General features: G+C 35.5%; 1 protein-coding gene across 1 annotated transcript in view; it reads right to left on the bottom strand.

The window, feature by feature from the left end:
- Nucleotides 1-22,603, bottom strand: part of PDE7B (phosphodiesterase 7B) — a 314,218-nt gene extending 291,615 nt beyond the window's left edge. The window contains exon 1 of the mRNA XM_060616743.3: nt 22,233-22,603. Within this exon, the coding sequence (XP_060472726.1) occupies nt 22,233-22,253 (21 nt within the window). The 5' untranslated portion in view covers nt 22,254-22,603. The remainder of the gene's footprint in view (nt 1-22,232) is intronic.
- Nucleotides 22,604-22,952: the final 349 nt, after the last annotated feature.

Below are 22,952 nucleotides of genomic sequence, written 5' to 3'. Positions count from 1 at the left end.
ACATAGCAGAAATAAAAGTAACAGTTACCAGGAAGATAATCATTCTTAATTTGCATTCACTTACCAGACTGACCTCGAGGTGTAAAAAGCAAAAACTGACAGTATTACAAGGAGAAATTCACAAATCCATAATCACAGCAGAAGATTTTGACATGCTTATTACACTCATTGACCCAGCAGTCAAAAAGCTAGTAAGAGGATAGATGACTTTGAGAACACAGCTAAGCTTGAGCTAATGACTATATATATAAACCTTGTTTCCAACAATTACAGAAAATACCTTCTTTTCTTTCTCATGTGGATTTTTTTTTACAAAAATTAGTGACTTAAACTATAAAGCAAGTCTCAAAAATATTTAAGATCATTTTACACAAGCAGGATTTCCTGAATACAATGCCTCAAATTTAGAAATCAGTAACAAAAGAGAGAGTAATCTTTCCACCCCCCCCCCCACACTTAGAAATTTAAAATAACCACTTCTAACTAATTATTGAATAGAAAAAAAAATCACAGAATTTACAAATTATTTACAAATGAGCCACAATGAATATTACATATTTTAAAAATTATGATATTCAGCTAAAAATGTACTGAGAGGGAAATTTACAATGTGAAATGTATAAATTAGAAAGAAAGATTAAAACTCAGCAATAGAGTAAACCAAAAGTCAGTAGAAGAAAAAAAAAACATTGGATTAAGAGGAAAAATTAATGAGATAGATAAAAGAGATAATAGAGAGGCTCCATACATCAGGCACACGTCCACCTCGGGGCATTTGCACTTGCTCTGCCCGCTGCCTGGGGCAATTTTTCTCCAGGTATCTGCATGATTTACTCCCTCAGTTCCCCAGATCTTTTCCACAAAGTCACCTGCTCAGTGAAGCCTCCCAAGCACTCTTTTTAAAATTTCATGCCCCGCTCCCCAACATTCCTTAACCATCTTTCTTGCTTTTTTTTTTCATATAGCAATTATCACTATTATTTTTTTTAATTTTTTTAATCTTTATTTTTGAGAGAGAGTGACAGAGTGCAGATCGGGGAAGGAACAGATACCCTCCAGAGACACAGAATTCGAAGCAGTCTCCAGGTTCTGAGTTGTCAGCAAAGAGCCTGATGTGGGGCTTGAACCCAAGAAACACTAGTTCATGACCTGAGCCTAAGTTGGAAGCCCAACCAACTGAGCCACCCAGGCACCCTGTCACTATTATCTTTTATACATGCATTTAACTCACTGTGTCCCCTCCCAGTATCTGTTTTGCTCCCTGCTGAATCTGCAGGCACTTGCTTGGAACAGTGTCTAATTTAGCAGTTTTCAATTATTATCTGTTGAATGAATGATTTTATAGCTATTGAGGTAGTGAGTACGCAGATGTCTGTCATAACATTTTCCATAGTTTTCTGTACATTCGAAATATTTGCAATTAAAAATGCAGGCTTTTTAAATTAAAAAAAAGTCTCTCTATGAATATAAGCCAAAGTATTAACAATGATTATCAATATTTATGTTTTGTTTTTTCAGTTACTTACAACACATTTCTATTGTATTTATAATCACAACAAAGATAAAAATAATGCCCATCACAATAAATCATATACACCTATTTCATATATTCAGTAAATTCTATTACTGTTTTAAAGCACCTACTCTTTTCCAGAAGTAGCGAAATTCCCGGAACTATATCATTCTATATTAAAGATCTATATAAAAAAATCATTAAATAATCCTTCAAAAACAGTTTAGGAAAAAAAAACCCTCCATAATAAATATACTTACAAGACAATGTATTCTTTCAGTGGAAAAATTATAAAGAATATTCTTGGACTCATATGTCTAGTTTAAAAACCTGGATGGGGTGCCTGGGTGGCTTAGGGTCCGACTTTGGCTCAGGTCATGAGCTCACAGTTTGTGAGTTCCAGCCCTGTGCTGACAGCTCAGAGCCTGGAGCCTGCTTAGGATTCTGTGTCTCCCTCTCTCTCTGCCCCTCCTCCGCTCACGCTTGGTCTCTTTCTCTCTCAAAAATAAGTAATCATTACAATTTTTTTTTAAAAACCTGGAGACAAAGGGACACTTGATAATGAATATAGGGAAGACATATTTCCTCCCATTCTTAGATATTTTCGTGTATAGTGTCATTTTGTGTCTGTGGATGGTTTAGGAATTCAGAAGTGTTTTCTGATGGGGGAGATTTACAAGCTTGTGGTAAAGAAGAGTGAAGGAAGTTAAGTAATAGTTGCCACTTATTGATATGTCACTAGGTCAGATTTTCTTTCAGTTCTGGGCCTCCATCTTCCATTAAATATAATAATCAGATACCTTCACTTTAGGGAGTGATTGTATACATGGATAGTTACCGAAGCGATTTTTTTCATACTTGTAAAATTAATTGATTAATATAAGAGTAATTATAGAATATCGATTGAAATAAATAAGACACATTAGACAATACACCAAGACACAAAAACTGTTCTGTTGCATAGAACATTTCTCTTTGTAGAATAAAATATAAACTGAGAAAATCCTCACCAAGTCCAGGATATTGGCAATCTGCTGGTGTCCAAAATGGTTTTCAAAACATAATGTAAGTAAAAGAGCTGGACATGAACAAATGAGAAACACAGCACATTCACTCAATAGTGACACGCTATTGGGAAGTCATTGATAAAATTATGAAAACTTAAACAGGCATTCTTCCTGGCTTAGTACATGAAGCAGCACTAAATCAGTGAATAACGATTTGTAATGAAATTCTAGATCACCTTTTGGAGGTAAATTATAAGGATGTTACTGATTATATTTACATAAGATAAAATTTGGTAAAGCAACCGAACTCTTCTCTGCAAATGCTCAGGCTTTTAAGAAAGCTGGAATTAGATCATTTTTGACAACTCACTAAAGCATCTGTTAGGAAAAATTGGAGGAGCTCAAGACGTGGCCTAATCACAATGTTATTATGAATAGAAATTATTCTGAATTGTTTGAATCAGTTTTCTTTCAAATTTCAGTTTTGTTATTATTGCTCCACATGATTAAAATCCAGCCATTCATAGTCTCCTAAGAATCATTTTTAAAAACTAAAATTGAAGAGCAATAATGATGGGATGATGGGTGGCTCAGTCAGTCAGTTAAGCGTCCAACTCTTGGTTTCGGCTCAAGCCATGATCTCATGGTTTCATGGGTTCGAGCCACACATCAGGCTCTGTGCAGACAATGTGGAGCCTCCTTGGGATTCTCTCTCTCCCTCTCTCTACCCCTCCCCCACTTACACTGTCTATTTCAAAATAAGTGATTTTTTAAAAAATTATTTAAAAAGACCAATAATGATGAACAGCAGTTATTAGTTACCTGGATCTTTCCACCATCCATACTGCCACAGTGAATACATATTTTACAGCTATATCTCAACATATTTTATACACACACACACACATACACACACACACACACACACACATATATATCATCAATCTATTCTTACAAAAACACTGTGAGGGACAATTATAACCAATATAAAATGAACATAAACTGAGCTGCAGAACAGTTATTGACTTCTTTGGGTTCATAACAGAGGTGAACGTCAAAGCCAAGACTAGATTTCAAGTTTCCCATCTTTCCCATGAATTCTTTTCCTCAATTCATATGCCTAAGTTTATACAATCGCTGGCTAGCTTATACGTTAATGACCTTGGCCACAGGAGTACCTTTCTCTGACCCCAGCTATCCCTACCCAAAAGGAAGCTCTTATCCTTGCTCTGCTAGCTTCAATAAGAGAATACAATGTGTTCCTGGTATCTTATGAGTATTTCTATAAACCCTGTGCCATGTGTTGTTTTAGGGTCTATGGATTGTTTGCACTTGGATTTCATTTCTTTGTGGGTTACACAGGCTTTGGTGAGCTGACTGGAAATCAAAGTGTCATAAATAATACAGTGTCTATGGAATGATTCTTTTCCAGCTCTAAACTTTTGTATCAAAACAAAAATCTTTGTAAATTGTATCTTTATAAATTGGAGATGCCCACACTTTTGTGCGAAGAAAACTGAGCTCGTGTAAAGCAACTGAGCTCTCATTAGGGGCCACATTGAAGTATGACTGTGCTAAAAAAACCATCTACAAGTAAACATGGAACAGCATATTTATACCACGGTTTCTTTGTGCTGTTCTCAAGTACGTATGGAAAATTCCTGTCGTCAGGGTCCAAGCCGGAAGCCTCAGCCCCTTGCCACCAGAAATGTATAAAGAGGCTTTCATGTCTATAGAGTCTTCTGAAGCATGAGCTCTGGCAAGGCTCCAATAATATAGGCAGCACCCTGTAAAAACCAGATGTGCATGTATTTGAATCATTTCCTGGCTCCTCCTCCTCTCCTGACCCCTGGATGCTGGTGGAAGGTTTAGTCCTCCACCCTCTTCCTATTTACTTTGTCTTTCTAGGTGATCTCATCTGGTACCAAGACTTTAAATAGCGTATGCATTGATAAATCTAACTTTGGTTCTGATCTTGTTCCTGAACACTGCATCTCATACTGAATGTGTCCTAAACGGAATTCCTAAAGTCCCTCTGCCTCCTGCTTGTCCAACCTCATCTTTCTTCCATCATCCCTATCTTATCAATGGTACCTGCAGAGATGTGAGCCAAACACCCAGCATTCATCAGTTGTTCTCAAATTTATTTTATTTAACTGACATGTACACAATATACAGTTCTATTGAACTCACTTCTAAGTGTACACACACACACACACATAATTTGGATATTAATCCTATACCACAGGCACAATTAGCAACCTTTGTCAACTTGTCCGAGGCTATTTGTCCATGGTTACAAATCTCATGGGAGGCTGAGCCAGAATATGAGCCCAGGGAGTCCGGCTCCAGAACCTGGAATCATAAGCTCTGTGTCTTGCTCTCTCCTTCATATTCAACCCACCATCCAGTCCCATCTATTCTACTGTCAAATACTCAACATCTGAACACTCATCACAACACTCCACCGTCTCTGATGCAGTCCGAGCCACCCTCACCTCCCGACTGGCCTGCCGTAGCCAGCAGCTGCCCATGACAGCTGGTGTATCCTGGGCTGAACAATCCACGTTCCGCCCAGGAACATTAATCAGTTGGTGACTCTTCCCTGTCTGATTGGTTTCAGTGGTTTCCATTCACAGTGAGAGAGTAAGATTCAAACCATGCCCTGTGAAGGTGCACACGGCCTGGGCCTTGCCTACCTAGGCCCACTCATCTCCATCCTTCTCACCATTTCATTTGCTCCAGTAGCACTGGCCCTTTGTGTCTTGACACCAGTGAAACTTGCTCCCTTCTCAGGGCTTTGCTCTCCCTCTTTCCTCTGCCTGGATGGTTCTTCTTCCAGGTCTTTCCATGGCTGCATCTTTCTCATCATTTCAGTTGTAGAGAAAACCCCGCGGACCTCCCAACATGCATCCATAGCTCTGTGGACAGCAGCTAACGCACTACCTTACTTTATTTTCTTCATGGCATTTAGCCATCTCTGAATGATAAGTCTTATCAAGTCTTACCTACTTGTTTATGTGCTGCCTGCCACTCTTCCTCACTGGAACGCAAGCTCCATGGGGATGGGACTTTGTCTTTTCTACATTCATATCCCCAGTCCCTACATCACTTTGAGTCCCCAAGTACCTGATAGTTGGGTGAATGAATCCTGCGTCTGTTGTTTAAAAGCAGTGATCTTAGGGTTGCCTGGGTGGCTCAGTCGGTTAAGTGTCCATCCAGCTTTGGCTCAGGTCTTGGTCTCACCGTCTGTGGGTTCAAGCCCCACATCAGGCTCTGTGCTGACAGTTCAGAGCCTGGAGCCTGCTTAGGATTCTTTGTCTCCCTCTCTCTCTGCCCCTCCCCTGCTCATGCTCTGTCTCTCTCTCAAAATAATAAATAAACATTAAAAAAAACCTAAAAGCAGTGACGTTAGACAAAACTTTAATTAACGAGAGTTTGTGTTTGCTCCTCAAAAGGGGACAATTACACCTATCTATTGGAGATTTTCTGAAGATATCTGAGAGCTCTAATCAGAAATCAGAATTTTTCTCAATAGTGCTTATGAACTTGAGATACTAAAAATTTGTACTGATTAGTAGTTTGTCACATGTACAAATATTTAGAAGCTTTCACATCAATGAGAAGAGGTCTCTATGTGTTCCTGTTCTATGACAAGAGCCCAGGACAACGAATCCTCAGCTATGTGGAACTTGAAACTCGTTTTAGCCATATGGAAAAAATTCTCCCAGCCTGAAACTCTAATTCAAGAAAAATAAAAAAGCTATGATATCAAACCTTTTTGGAGATAGATGACATAATTTTAGGCCCATTTCACAGTTAGAAAATAATTGAACCCATCTTGCTTAATCAAGAGTGCATGAATAATCTAAATGTGGGTCAAAATTACCAGGTTTGTCGAGTTTTGTAAAATTTAAATTAGCACTTAAATACATAATTTTAATATTAAATACATAATTAAGTATTTAATTATGGATTCCTTTTTGTATTTCTTGAAGGAAGAAACATTGAATATTTGTTGTATTAAGTATGGAACAAACAACTCATGTACCTTTTCAAAAGAATTTGAGGCAGTGGCAATTAAAAACTGCATAACTGCTATTTCGTTGCTCAAGAGTTTATAAAAACTCTTTGCTATTACAATGTGCTAAAGCTAAAAATGTCTTTTTAGTTTAAAAACTCATGGAGAAACACATAAAACTTAGTTCTTTTGCTTAAATATTAAGTCAATTTCCTTTATTTTTTTATTACTTGTGAGGTATGATATTATCCATTGAAAATAGTAACGTTCCATAAAACTTAACTTTTATTAGTGTTTTTAGTTTAATATGTTTTAATATATACTTAGCAATATATTTGGAAATTACTGAGCATTGATTCTTTTTAGATTCCAATTTTTTCATTTCTATTTTGACAAGAAAATATACAATGTATGGAAACTAGAAATATATGTTTGTTTAAAAATAATATCAGGGTCCCTGGGTGGCTTAGTCTGTTGAGCATTCAACTCTTGATTTTGGCTCAGGTCATGATGTCACAGTCCATGGGTTCGAGTCCACAATGGGCTCTGCACTGACAGCATGGAGCCTGCTTGGGATTCTCTCTCTCCCTCTCTCTCTCTGCCCCTCCCCCACTTAAGTGCTTTTTTTCTTAACTTTTTAATATTTCTCTTGTAAAAATACATATTTTCATGCTGTTTGAAAATGCTCATAAATAATCAGTGATTAGACTCTAGGGTAAGTATTTAGTATAGTTTGCATTTATTAGCTTTGACTTCAAGCTCACCAGTGCTCCAAAGATACCCCAGCCTTGGAAAACCTGCATAGAGTAGTACTAGGACCCAAGCACCCAAGAAAAGCCAATAAACTGCCAGAAGCAATAGATAAACACAGAACACCAAAAATCTGGTTTTACATAACTAAACCAGAACTTAATTATAGTGTAGCTAAACTTATTCCCAGGAATGTTTTGTTTGCAACTATTTTAAATATTAATTTGCTTATTCCACAGGACAAGCTAGTGTGCTGAAAATAAACATTTTTTAGTGTTTATAGCACATATGGAGTACCATTTTCATTCAGTGACATTAGATTTGCTTGTATGAAACTACACACTGTAAAACAATTTGGAAAATGAAGGAAGTTGCTAATAGCTTGTTGTAGCTAATTTATATCAGCTACTATATAAAACATTAGCTTCCAGGCAAAAAACCATAAATCAAGAATTAAATAACACCTTTCTGTAAATATCTGTAATTGGAAATGTGAGGTGCAAATGAAAATCTATTACAAATAGTTCTTTGACCCAAGATCTCATTAGAATATTAACAATCTCCAAAATAATCGTGTTTGTTAAAGTGCTACTAGCAAATAATAATTATATAATAAGGTGATTACACTGTTGAAATTATTATTTCTGAGTTTTTAACTTTTGCGTAATGGTTATAATGGCCAATGGCCAGTGCAATATGGAAAGTGAACACATACTAATTTTTATCTACTTAGTTTATGACTTTGATAATACAACTTGTCATTTTTAAATTTATTTCAAATATAAGAGAAAAGACAATAAAATGAAAAAAATTGAGAATTTACTTCTGGTGCATATAATGCCATATAAATTATCCTTAATACTTTCTTCCCTTTCTCTCTTTTTTCAAAGCCAGTAGACAACAATGAAAGGTAAATAAACAAACAAAAAAAGATAGTTCCACAGTACTTATTTTATGCCATCCACTGTTTTGAACACATCATATATATTCATTTGAGATTAAAACAATCAAGTTTATTGCTGACACTGGTAACATGACAGAAACAAATGTAAATCTTATCTGGAGAAAGAATATCACACTAGACCTCAAGTTATCCCCATATATTTTATATACAATGTCCAGTACTCCACCAAAAATAACCAGGCATATGAAAGGTAAGACAATTTGATACAACCAAGAGCACTAGCAGATATTAAGTATAGTCACCCAAAAGATATAAATCAAGAGTTACAAAGACTTCAAAATACTATGTATAATATATACTCAAGGATATGAAAAACAAGATTGAGAATTTTGAAAGAGATGTAGAAACTACAGAAAAATGCTAGAAATTCTAGAACTGAAAAATATCACAACAGAAGTTGTCAACTCATTTAATGGATTCAGTGAGTGATCAGATACAGCTAAAGAAAGAATTAGGAAAATAAAATACTGGTCAAAAGAAAATGTCCACAATGAAGATCAAAGAAACCAAAGGTAAACAATGGAGGTAGAAATGTTCAAAGATTAGGCATATATGCAATAGGAGTCCCATTAAAAATAGTGAGAAAGAAAAAAAAAAATAGTGAGAAAGAGTGGGGCAAAATAACTATTAAAAGAAAATATTAACGGTAACTTTCCAAAATTGTTGAAAGATATCAAGATGCACATTTAAGAAATCATACAAATCTTCATAAGAATAAATGCAAAGAGAACCACAACTAAGCAATAATGGGAAAACTACTGGAGATTGAAGGTATAAAGAATTACAAATAGTCAAAAATTTTTTTGTAAAAAGGAGAAATTGCTTTTAAATACTGTTTTCTGACACCAACAGAAACGGTAAAAATTATAAGACAATATAATAATGTCTTGAGGTGGAGAAAGAAAATTACCAATATAGAATTTTGTTCCTAGGAACCATGCACATTTAAAAAGGGCAAAATAAAGTCATTTCAGACAAAAAAAAAAAAAAACAAAAACACCTGAACCAAATCACCACTGGACTAAAAGAAATCCTATATGTAATGTCAGAGACATGGGAAGTAATGAAGAGTATATATGATTGTATAAAAACATAGTTACATTCATTATTGTTGGACTTAAATTATATAAAACTGAATACCTGAAAACAGCATATAATTCAGGAGAGGTGCAAAAGTAGTTAAAACATTCCTTCTAAGGTTCTCAAATTTCCCGTATGGTGATAACAGTACTAATAATTAGCATTATACTTTGATTAGGTCAAAGATGCATCCTGTAACCTCAATAGTAACCAGTAAAACATTGTGAAAAAGTGTAAAAATAACAAGCTAATGGGAAAGGAGCAATGCGATGACAAATATACTCAACGCAAATGATGGCTAGCAAAGAGAAAGAAAGAAATATAAAACAGGAAATAAAAATGGAGTGTACATAGTAAGTCAGCACTTAAACTCAAATATATCACTCTTACATTAGATATAAAAGGACTAAATACTCCTCTGAAAAGACAAATATAATCAGACTGAATAATAAAACAATATTTCCATCTACTGTAAAGAGATAAATCTAAATCATAAACACAGAAAATTAAAAACCGAATGAATGGAAAATAAGCCTGTACATAAAAAGGATTAATAGAGAAAAAAAAAGGGATGTTTTATTATGAGAAAACTTTCATTTCACCGGGAAGATGTAACAGTTCTAAATTTGTCTAGCTTAAGGATTTCTCACCCTGTTTTTCCATTATCATGGATATGGTATCATTAGATATCCTTAAGGAGCCTTTTTAGTTTTTCTTTCCCCTAATTACCTCCCCTCCTGAAATTTTAATACCATTTACACTGTATATCTGTGTACTAAGTCTTTTTGGAGGGCTATAAACCTTGTGATAAGAACTAATTATCACCCCCACTGTGAAGGTATGATCTAACAGCACACCATTAAAATATTAGTGTATTAGTTTAACTTATATAAAAATGATGATATTCCACTATTTTGATCCATAAAAATGGCTATTTCACATTGTTAACACAATGTATAAAGTAAAAGATGGCAGGATGAAAAGGAAAAATAGACAAATCCACAATTACCTTGGAGTCATGAACTTATCTTTTTCAGTAATTAGAAGCAGAAAAAAGTCAGTAAAAGTATAGATCTGAATAACATGATTACCCAATTTTCTAACTGGCACTGTATCTACCAACCACAGAATATACATTCATTGCAAGTGCATGTGAAATATATATAAAAGTTTACCATACAGTGGGTCACACATACAAGCTGCAACAAATTTCGAAGACTTAAATAATATGCAGTATGATTTACGATCACAGTAGAATTATACTAAGAAACAATCACAAAAAGATAACTGAAAAGTCCCAATATGTTTTAAAATTAATAAAGGCATTTTAAAATAATTTATAGGTCCCAAAAGAAATTACAATTGAAATTATTTTGAGCTAACTGATAATAGAAACACTAAATATTGGGATGCAGCCCCAACTATTAGAGGAAAAATGTATTGCTTTAAATGTATATATTCAAAAAGAAGAAAGACTGAAAAGTAATGAGCCAAAAAAAAAAAAAAATTGAAAAAATAGAAAAAAAACCTCAGCAAATAAACCTAAAGAAAGGAGACGGAAGGGAATAATAAAGAACTGAAATTAAAAATAGACATCAAATATACATAAAGATTTTAAAAAGCAGAATTTATTGGGGCGCCTGGGTGGCTCAGTCGGTTAAGCATCTGACTTCAGCCCAGGTCATGATCTCGCAGTTTGCGAGTTCGAGACCTGCATCGGGCTCTGTGGTGACAGCTCAGACCCCGGAGCCTGCTTTGGATTCTGTGCCTCCTCCTCTCTCTGCCCCTCCCATGCTCATGCTCTGTCTCTCTCTGTCTCTCAATAATAAATAAATGTTTAATAAATAAATAAATAAATAATTAAAAAGCAAAATTTATTTACTTAAACTAGCTAATGAAATTGATCTTGACAAAACCATAGGGAAAAGAAAACCAGAAATGGCACAATAAACTAGTAGCAAGAATAAAAATACTAATATTAAAACAGGGTATTACAAACAACTTCATGATAGTCACTGAATGTAGATAATATAGATAAGACCTAGAACTACACAGCTTACTAAAACTGAAAATAGAAGTAGAAAATCTGGATAGCCCACAAAAATTAGTGGAATTAAAACTATAACTATAAACTTGCCCACAAAATGTTCCAGGACCAGATGGAATTATTTATAATTTTTAACAAATATTTAAGGAAAACATAACATGAATTTACATAAATTCTCCCAAAACACTTGCAAAAGAATAATTTTTCTAATTCTATGAGGTCAGTGGAGACTTGATAAGATTGTTGCCAAAACAATCTTTAGGCTACTCTTTTTCATCAACATCGTTTCAAAATCCTGAAAATTATTAGCAATCCAGAAACAAGGTAACAAGGGATTTTATAAAAGAGTACAGCATACAATAACCAAATTGCAATTGTTCTAGGGCTTCAAGTTCGATTTGACATTGTAAAATCAATCACCACCACAATAGAATAATAGAGAAAAGTTACATGATAGATATCAGAAACACATTTGGTAAGTCAAATATTTGTAACGACTAGCAAATTAGGATAGACAGAAACTTCCAGACATAGAGTATCATACCAACTGTAAAAAAATATTGAAAACTCTCCTTCTTAGACTGGAAACAATACATTTACTCATGGTTATCATCTTCAACAATTTACTGAAACTCCTAACTAGTACAGTAAGACAAAGTTCAGTATTGAAAAAGAAGATATATAACTGTGAATATTTTGGGATAGTAAGATTGCCTACATAGAAAATGAAAGGAATCTATAGAATAAAGTATTAGAATTCATAAATGAGTTTAGCAAGGTTGTTGATAAATTGATACAGAAAAAATTATTTTTCTATGTATTAGTAACAAAAATTTAAAATTGAAATTGAAGAGATAACATTTAGAATAATATCAAAATACTAAGTACTTAATACTACATCTAGCAAGGAATGTGTAAAATGGCCACAAAACAAGCTAGAAGATATTGTTGAAAGAATTTAATAGAGACCTAAATAAATGGAGGGATAAACTCTGTTATAAATTGGAAGAGTCAGGAAAAATGTTAGTCTTCCCCAACTGATCAATATCCTAACAGTGATTTGGCTTTTAGGGAGGAATTTTAAGTTAACTCTACAATTTATATGGAATTGCAGGGAGCCTAGAATGACCAAAATAATCTTGAAGAAGAAAACAGGAAATTTTACCAATGGGAGAAAGTATCTGTTGTTTTCTTTAGGTTTATTTATTTAATTGGAAAGGGAGAGAGAGAGAGAGAGAGAGAATGCACTCATGTATGCAAGTGTGGGAGGGGCAGAGAGAGGGAGAGAGAGAGAGAATGCCAAACAGGTTCAGCGCTAACAGCTAGAGGAGGGGCTCCATTCCAAGAACCATGAGATCATGACCTGAGCCGAAATCAGGAGGCTGACACCCAACCAACCAAGCCACCCAAGTGTCCCTGAAAGAAAATATTTGCATAACATATAGCAATCAAAGGTATCAAAATATATGAAGAATCCCCATAAATTAATATATAAATAACTTGTTTAAAAATTTGACAAAGAGGATGTTTACATGGCCAATATACATGTGAAAAAGTGCTCAAATTAATTAACCATCAGGAAAATACAAATTAAAACTATGATATGCTATCATTACGCACCTACTAAATGCTAATAAGTAAGGTTAGTGAGGAAGTGATCTATCATGCATGGTTGGTGGGAATGTAAATTATTTTAGCCACTTGGAGCAATTTTGAATTTTTCTGTTAAGGTTGAACATTAACATTCTCTGTTGGCCAGAAACTTACTCCTAAGTATACGTTCAGCAGAAATACATGTACCTGTGCCCCAAAGACAGGTCCAAGAATACCCAGGCCCGTATTTTTCTTTATAATACTAAAAATTAGACACAACTCAAATGTTTTTCCACAGTAGAATGGGCATATTCAGATAATGAAACACTATGGAATAATGAAAATAAAATACAGCTACATGCAACAACTGAATGGGTCTCACAGTGCGACAGTGAATGAAAGAATGGAGGAGGGGTGATGAGATTTCTGATGTGGCAATAAGGTAAGAATGTTCTATATCTCGGCTTGGGTAATGGTTACACAGAGCTTCACCTCTAAAAAGTGAATCATTATGTACATTTATATGATGTGTATTTTTCTGTCTGTGCACTATTACTTAATACAGAAAGTTAAAAAAAATAAAAAACTGTATTTCTCTTAAATGTTAAAGCACCCAACAGCACTATACACAAAATTGTTACAATTTCATGAAATAACTTTTAAAGTTCGTAAGAAAATAGTACCAACTGATAGACGCACGATGCTTACTCTCTTTCACACGCCGTTCAAAGCATTTACAAGTAAAACTCACTTGATCTTCTCAACTGTCTCATGAGGCTACAACTATAAACTCTTTCTTTTATAAGTAAGGCGAATGAGGCCCAAAGATATTAAATAACTTGCTCAGGATCTTATTGCTAATAAGTGAATGGTGCTAGATTCTGCACTGTTCCCCATTACACTATACTGCCTCTCACAGTCAAACTTCTGAAGTTTAAAGTGTCAGATTCATCCTTTGTGAATGCATTTAAAATGAAATAGTGCTGTTCCTTTATGTACTGGAACCTCCTGTAAATAATATATCGAGTAGATTGCTTTAACATTTGAAACAGAGATTTTTATGTTTTGCATAAATATTTTTCCAGTTCATGCTTAGAATGATTACAAATGGATTTGAAACATAAAGCATTTAAAATATATATAAAAAATTGTCATTAAAAAGCTGGGGCTGCATACCAACTCTTTTAGCTGTAACTTCTCCTAACCTCTATTTCCTTTTCATTAAAATGGGCATAATTAATCCTTTCCTCACAGGAGTGTTTCAAGAATGGAGGACTTGACATTTGTGCTATGAACTGAGCCACTAATGACATAGGAAAGCCATCCATCTGCACAGTAAGTAAATCTGAGAAATTTTAGAAACTACAGGTACCTCACTTTATAGTTCAGAGACTCAAAAAGTCAAAAATGATCAATAACTTGCTGAAAGTATTACGCTCAGTAAGACCAGCATCTGGAATTGAACTCAGGCTTTAGGTTACAAGTTTAGTACCCCTGTGAGTTTGAATTTCTTTTTTTTCTTCCTTTCTCTTCTCTTCTACCACATAAAATACACAAAGTGAATTTTAAACAATTATAATTATTACCACTTAATTTAACAAATGCATTTATTTCTTTTTAAAAGATTTACAGGCATCTTAAATAGGGAGTGTTCTCCAACTCAGTCTTTTTGAACTGAATAACTGCATAAAAAGCTTTTATATACATTTGTCTTTAAGTTCGAGAAAGTCCTTGCCTTCAATCTCTCTCTCTCATAAGCATGCATAGGCATACTAATAAAAAAGAGGACAATATTTCTCAATTACTTTATTTCTAAGCCATTGAATTAAGTGATCAATATATTTTTAACAATTAAAAGAGATTTATGGAGAAAAGTGTTTTTTTTTTTTCAATATATGAAGTTTATTGTCAAATTGGTTTCCATACAACACCCAGTGCTCATCCCAAAAGGTGCCCTTATGGAGAAAAGTTTAGAATGTTGGTTCTGGTCATTCAAAAACTGCTACGACACAAATTCTTATCTGTGGTATGTTTATCTCTTTCATTTTATTTTTACTTAAAGATTACTCCTTACTCCAAACATAGTAAAAAGGTCTAGAAAAATATAAAATAAAAAGTATTGAGTAACTAAAACGACTAATACCTTTCTCCATCGAATTAAAAACAAAATTGAAATTGTCTTCATTTAGTTGAAAAAGCAAGAACACTAGTCTTAAAGACATAGAAATATACTCTGTTTCTATGACATGAAAAACAACTTTTTTCTTAAATTTAATGAGCTTTTCTAAATCAAGGCATTCTTTAGACCCTTGTATTACCGCAGCATCTCCTTTTATGAGGCTGCTTCTACACTTTTGTGAATGACTGAGCTCTTTCATCTGACTGGACACAGCTGGCAAGTGGCATAATGAGAAAGGGAAATGAAAGTCTTTTTTTTTTCTCCTGTAAAACCAAAACATGTATAAATCATATTCAAACTGAAGCATTAGTTGCCTGTATTATAAGCTACACGTCTTAATACAAATAGTGTTTTCTACTGTTTTTTGAATATATGATATCATATATTTTAATTTAAAGAGTCTATCAATGATGAGCAGTTTCCCTAAACACTATTTGGATGAATATAAATTTTGCATATTTAATTAATTCAAAAAATTAAACCAAAGTGACCAATTCTAAAACAGAAAATTTAGGTAAAATGTTCAAACCAATAAAATATGTACTGTAAAATATGTACATTCCGTTTATGGAGAAAAGTCTCAAATAGTTGGGCACACAACAGGCCATAAATTTTTCTTAGGCGTATGTGAAGGCTGGAGGGTAATTTGGCCTTCACTAAGCCCGCTGTTTTGTCCATGATGAAACTGGTCCTCAGAGTGAGGATTGGCCCAAAGTTACTCAAACAGCAGTGAAGGTTTATCTATCTCCTCACTTTAGGACTGTTACTTCCTGGTCATACTGTGCTCCCTCACCATATCAAAGGCACTTGGGAAAATTCAATAGGATTGAAGGAAGAAGCTAATGAAGCAATTTAAAAACAAAATAGAACTCTTATTTTACTTTCTATTTGTTCTCAACTTTAAGTATCACAGAATAATACATAAATCTCTGTAATTTCCCCCATGGTAGACATAATAGGTTTATGGGGAGAAAAGTTGGAACAATTCTAAAGTATATACCTGAAAAGTAAGTCTTGCTCCCATTCCATCTCCAAATTCTCCCAGGGACATCCATTGTTATGATTTTTATTTGAATTTTCAGAAATCTTCTATCAGTGTGTATGAATGTGTATATATAGCTGTGGAAGTGTTAATGTAACTTTTTTCTTCACTTACTACATACAAAAACCATTCCAGACTTGTGTATGTAGATCTAGCACATTCTTCTAAATAACTGTGTGGCTTTCTGTTGCATAGGTTTGAAGTAACATATTCAACAACTCACCTATAATTGGGTTCAGGAAGTTTCTGGGTTTTTTAAATATTACAAACAGTATAAAAGTAAATATAATTTGATATATTCTTAGACTAAAATTTACTAGGGTCAAAGAATATGTAAATCATTGGCCATTTGATATCTTTAGATACCAGATTTTGACCAAATCAGGTATATGTTAACCTCCTATGTCTATACCTGGAAACGGCCCTCATCCAGACTGGCCCAGGACCTGACCTCCTATCCCAGGAGAAGAAAGGAATATTCTTAGAACTCAAAACTCTTAAATATCCTTCAGTGTATTTAAGTCATGTATTAACTCCTTTTTTGAACAGAATCTTTCTTTTGTATGTCTGAAGCTGTGGGCAAGTAATGATAATTTTCATCATGTGGAAAGGATATTTTATGTATTTCTTATAGATATGTTCATTATGACAATGTAAAACACAAAAGGTATTAATAAGAAAATAATCTGAACAGGAGTTTTAATCAAAAACCTTATGTGTATTTACCAACCACTAGAAAGGAAAAACTAAAACAAATCTCCAAATTTTACAAAAGGAAACTCCATCAACATCTCATTACCAATCTTATTTTTTTCCACATTCTCTTTACAAATGTAAGAAAGGGAGGAAAGGAGACAGGGAGGAAGGTTAAATGTATGACATAAACTATCTTTGCTGGCATATTGGCTAAGGCTATTATTTTCTTATTTCTATACTATATGCAAATAAAGCAGCCATGAAAGGATTTGGGTTTTCAAAATATTGGGATAGTTATACATTAGTATATTAAAAATTATATATTGTTTAACAGTTTCCTGTGTATTTAGTGTCAAGTTAGTTTTAGGTTTACCTGAAACTACAAACCCTGCTCCCTGCTCCACATGCTTGAGCTGTTAACTAAACTGTCATCCAGAGGCGATGCCAGCAGAAATGTTCTGACCCACGCAAGATCTCACCAGTGTCTGGATTCGGGTAACTGAATTGCACCAAATCCTACCACTAAGATGAGGCAGCGACTCCTTCTCATCAGGGCAAGGCCTCAGAGCAGGTACTCAATGGACAACCAGTTCACCAAAAAAAAAGTTCCTTCTGAGAATTCCTCCAATTTAATTATCAACAGGTTGTCAGTTACTCTAAAGAAACCGGAATCGGAGGTAAGGAGATACTAAATGAAATAATACAGAAAATCTAGGATAGTGATGGGCACTTTGGAAAAAGACACTTGTCATCTAACATGTAAATCCGCAGCTACAAACAGTAGCTGTCCCTTTACTGTCTGAAGGAGTGCCAGGGCCGTGGAGTAGCACATCAGCCTCAAACAAGAGAAATGGAGCAGGGATACGTGACCTTTCCTGGGAAGCAATAGTCTTCCTGAGGAGAAATTCTCCCAAACCCAAGGTCTTGTTTTGCTTTTGTTTGTCTTTGGCAATGAGAGTATTTTGGAGGTGAAATTATGTGAATTTGGATAACTGAGCGAAAGCCAAGAATAAAGGGAAGTGGTAGAAAGGATGGAAGAGGTGGAAGAATAAAAAACAAACTAACGCTATTAAGTCAATATTAATCTTGTCAGGGTAAATCACAGATTTGGGAAGGAAGAAGCCATCCTTGAAATAGTCCAATAGCCTCACTTAAAGACGAGCAAACAGAGGACTCTAAAATGTAAGAAATTTGCCCTGAGTCACATGGGTCATCTCTGGAAGTTCTGAGCCACTATGTGAAGTTTCCTAGCACTGAGGGCACTTCCCAGAACACAAGCCCAGAGCAGCTTGTGACCATTCCTTCCTTGTGCTAAGTGACTGCTGGCATCTGGGACTTCTGTTAAAGTTCTCAAAGGGCTCCTGCTTTCTATAACTCCTAGGGATTCCAAGTTCAAGCAATGATAGAGAAGACACTATCATTTCCATTGATTTAATTCACTGATATAATTCACCATCTGAGGCTTGTACAGTAACGTAATTCAACAAATGGGATAAAAAATAAATAAATATTAAGGTTGATTTATTTATTTTGAGAGAGGGAGAGTGCGCCGGTGTGCGTGCACATGTGAGCATATGAGTGGGGGAGGGGCAGAGAGAAAGAGTGCATCAGTGGGGAAGAGGTGGGGGGAGAGAATCCCAAGTGGGCTCCACACTGTCAGCAGAGCCAATGTGGGACTCAAACTCAAGAATGGAACCAGGAGATCATGACCTGAGCTGAAGTTAAGAGTTGGGTGCTTAACTGATGGAGCCATCTAGGCTCCCCAACATTATATTTTTTAAGAACACCATTACATATATTATTTCAGAAGAATGACAATGCCTTCAATTGATCATATTAAAGATCACAATAATAGAAATAAATACATAGACAGAAAATTTAGTTTTTTCTTAAATTCCAATTTGGATAAAGTCACCTCTTCTGTTTCATTTTTTTTCATCATCACCTCCCTTGCAAACTCTCCTTTGTTCTCCCACTTATTTCTTTGCACAGACTGTACTATTTGTTTATATGTGCAACCAGAATATAAACTTCCCAAAAGTGGGACTCATCACTTATCTATTTTTTACTTACTTCACATGTTGAGAGCACACTTTGATGTCTTTTGAATAAAGGTTTGACATTTTCACATTTATTTATGAATGGAATTATATAAAAAACTCCGAATTGAGATTAAGAATGCTATAAACGTTTCATCTAAAAATTACTGTTAGAAATATAATATAATCCGTTTCCTTTACAGATAATGAAGCAATGGCTCAGAGTTACCCAGCTAGTTAGAGCCTGAATGAGGGCGCCCACCCTGGTCACTTGTCTCTGTCTGCTCCTCTTTTTAGGGTTCTCCGTGAAGTCACTTTCTAAGTACAAATTAAATCATCTAGGTACTTAAATGATTCTTGGGAAAGTATAAATTCCTTGGTTATATGCTAGAACTTTGACACACTTCTCTCTCTGTGTTCAAATCTCTAATAACGCAGGAATACAGCAGATATTGTCATTTGGGGTTTCTACATCCCTTTTTCCCTTCCCTCTCCCAAATTTCCATATCAAGCACTTTAAAAATTGCTAATATACCAAGTATGCATCATCTCAAGCATCAAAGTTAGCATGTTGACAAAGTCACCTAGGATATTTGTAGAAGCCAACAGTACTGATCGCACAACTGCTTCCATGTGAAGGATGGAAGTGTTCCCCAAGGCATATCATTAGGAGAAATGGGAATGCCACCACGAGAAGGCACTGAGGGAGAGGGTCTCACTGCATGTCCAAATGCAATCCCTTCTTCCTCAGCCAGATGTACCTCCTAGAGGAGTTCTATAGGCTTGTCTATAGGCTACTTTGGGATACATGTGCTGAATCCATAGGGTGGTGAGATTTGGGGGATAAGACATTCTGTACATTGAGGGCCCTCAGTAAGTTACCTACTTTCCCCATTAGCTGACCCCCCAAAAGTCAGTGTGAGTTGAACCATTTAGAATACCTGTTAGCTTTTACCTTTAGAAGTTCTGAAGTCAATCCTAATTCTTAATTTTGATAATGATGCCCTTTTCATCTTGCTTGAGATTGGCTTACTGCTTAAAAAATTCCTTCTAATACTATGTTGTGTGAGTTGATGAGTAGCTTCCCCTGTGATCTGAACCTAGCTAGGAACAAATTAGACTTTGGAAGATTAATTGTGAGGCAGAGGCATATTCAAGGTGGTACATTCCCACTTTGAGGAAATTTGGTGATTTTACTTTTGAATCTGTTTGGAGTAGGAGGTCTTTTGGCTGAAAACAACACAAGCCAACGTTTGGAATGTCCTCATCTGTACCATTGATGTGTTGATTTCTAGATTATATTTTAGGCCAGACTAACATCAAAAATATTTTTCAAAAACAGTCAAAAATGCCATCTCTTAAAATCACTTAAATAATTTATAATATATGAAGGGTAGTAAGTGCTCAGCAAACATTTTAACTAGGTATTTATTGAGAACTGACAATAAGTAGTTTTGTGCCGGACACTGTGGAAAGCACTAAAAGATGTACAATTATTTTCCCTAAGTTGGTGTCTGTTCCTAACACATCTTGGATTTTTCCACCCTTCCCCAAAGTAACTTGATTCAGAAAAGCGTTTCTCCCAGCCACTTTGCTGACACGTAGTCACCACGATTTTCTCTCACGTTGTTCAACTGGGTGAGTAGAGTCTGACATCGGACCGCTTAGTGTCAGGTAAAAATCCCCATGAAGAGGAGGCAGTCTTTGCAGTTGCAACTAGTTAACTTTGGGCTTCTACTGGAGACAAGAAGTGACTTCATTTTGTTGGAGAAAATGTCAATCAAGACGCAACTACTGACACCCATCTTTGTTTCACCAGCCAGGAATAAAAGATAAAGCAGAGGAAATGGAGGAGCTGCAGTTAGGCATTTGCAACACACAAAGTCCTTGTTTTCCCACTAGGCGCTGCAGAAAAGCAATTGTCCATTCACAGCACATCCTCTGCATTTCAGAGCTAATATTTTTGCAGTTCTTAACTTATAGTCTTATGCAGTTAATTTTGTTAACCCTTTGAAATGCACAATGTATTTGATGCCTTGCCTAATATTACTGCTAACATGACCCAGTTTTTTAAAATTTCTGTTTCTCGAGGTTGGGAATAGAAACCTTGAAAAAAAAAATCAAGTAAGAAACACTGGAAACAGGGTAATGGTTTCAAATAATCCTGTCTTACTTGCTATTGCGTAACTTTGAGAAGGGTAATAAGGAAATCCATGCGAACCATATGCTACTTGAAATGTTTTTACAAAAATTGACTCTTTGGGCAGAAATGATCTTTAGCAGGGGTCCCCCTCAGCGCATAATAATAACGTGTCATTGAAAACAACATTAGCTCTGTGTTATTTGCCCTGCTTCTGCAGCATTTAGTGTGTTTACTGTATACGCCTGCCTTCTGGTGCAAAGAGATTTACTCAAACAGGCACTCTGGCTAGAGCACATGAGGAACAGAATCTATGGATGATTAATTAGATCCCAGGCTCAATCACTTAAGTCTCTAGTTAAATATCTCACTCTGCTTTCAACTATTGTAGGAAAGATAATTAGCAAATTTGCAGTGTGAATAAAGAACTTTTTCGTTTCCTTTATACATAATAAGATCTAAATCACTGGTCATCTAACTCAGTGCCTCCGTTTCCCCTGCCGACTTCCAAGTCCAGAATATTAAAAAAAAAAAATGCAACAAGGTGATAAAGTGCGTTTTCATCAAGAATTCATCTTTCTGACATACCTTCTATAGGGTTTTCTACCTTCAACTTTATTACCAGCTTATTCCTCTCTCCTACTAATTTCTTCATTTTGAAGTCTGCGACCAAACAACATGACAAAGTTAAGAAAAAAAAAAACTGATATTTTCCCCCTGTCCTGTAACCCTCACCAAGCTCTGTACCAATATTTTCCTATTCTGTCTTCACTAAAAGGAAAAATGATCCAACTCTAAGATTTACATTGAGGAAGAAATATTGCATTCATTAAAAAAGAAAAAAAAAGAGAGAGAAGCCCTCCTCAGTGGGGGCTCCAAGCACAGCGAAAATCCTGGAGTCCCACATTAGGGCTGGTTGGAATGAAACAGTTAATTCAAGGTAAGTGATAATGTTTAGTCAGTTCGCCTAGAAAAAGGAAGGAAATTCAAAAGCTGGTTGCTGTAGTAACGATTACAGACCAAAAAAAAAAAAAAGTATATATATGTATATATATATATAAATATATGTACAGGTTCATTTTAAATAAAACTCCTGCCATCTCTCTGTGATTCTGTTCTCTCAAGAAAAATGAGCTTGCCGCTCAAATTGGTCGTACCTACCTCAACCATTAAACAAGACATTTAACCATAGTGGCAGTTCTGTGACCTTTGAATGCCGTGAAATCTCTGAGCGGTGCTGCTTGTTCATGAAGACTTGTGCTGCAGAGTCCAGCAACTTCATCCAGGATTAGGAATATAATTAAGTAAAAAAAAAAAAAAATTAAAAAAAAAAAAGGAAAGAAAAGAAAGAAACACAACAGCACACAGAGAGATCGAGAGAGAAAGAAGGTGGAAAGAGAGATCCTCTCTGGGTGAGCACACCACTTTTCTCCCAGGCGAGCGCTGGGACAGAGCCGAGTTGCTGCAGTGCCCAGACCCACCGACTGGCTGGGGGAGCGGGGCAGGCAGCCGGCCGGCGAGGCTGGGAGGTGCCGTCAGTTGCCACAGGCAAGGAAAAGCAGAGACCAATCGGCTTCAGCTCTGGCAGCTTACTGGAGTGGAGCCTTTTCTGTTTATGTTTCCTCATTTCGAGAGTGACGTCAAAGGGTTTAGTTTTTCCTCTGCATGTGCTATTAATTTTAACGTACGGTACTATGGGAGGAATGCGTGTGTGCCTGTGGTTAGCCCGGGCACCCCACTCTCAGGAGGACCCAAGGAACATTTTCTATATTCAGAAATAAATTTTTAAAATTTAAAATACCTTGGGGTTGAGTGTATCAAAAGACAAAAACAAAACCAAAAAGCAGACCAAAAGCCTCAGGCTAAATAATAGCAGCAAGA

The sequence above is a fragment of the Panthera onca genome, chromosome B2, assembly GCF_046562875.1.
Source record: "Panthera onca isolate mPanOnc1 chromosome B2, mPanOnc1 haplotype 2, whole genome shotgun sequence".
In the NCBI taxonomy this organism is placed as follows: Eukaryota; Metazoa; Chordata; class Mammalia; order Carnivora; family Felidae; genus Panthera; species Panthera onca.
This window is presented reverse-complemented; position numbering and strand designations above follow the sequence as displayed.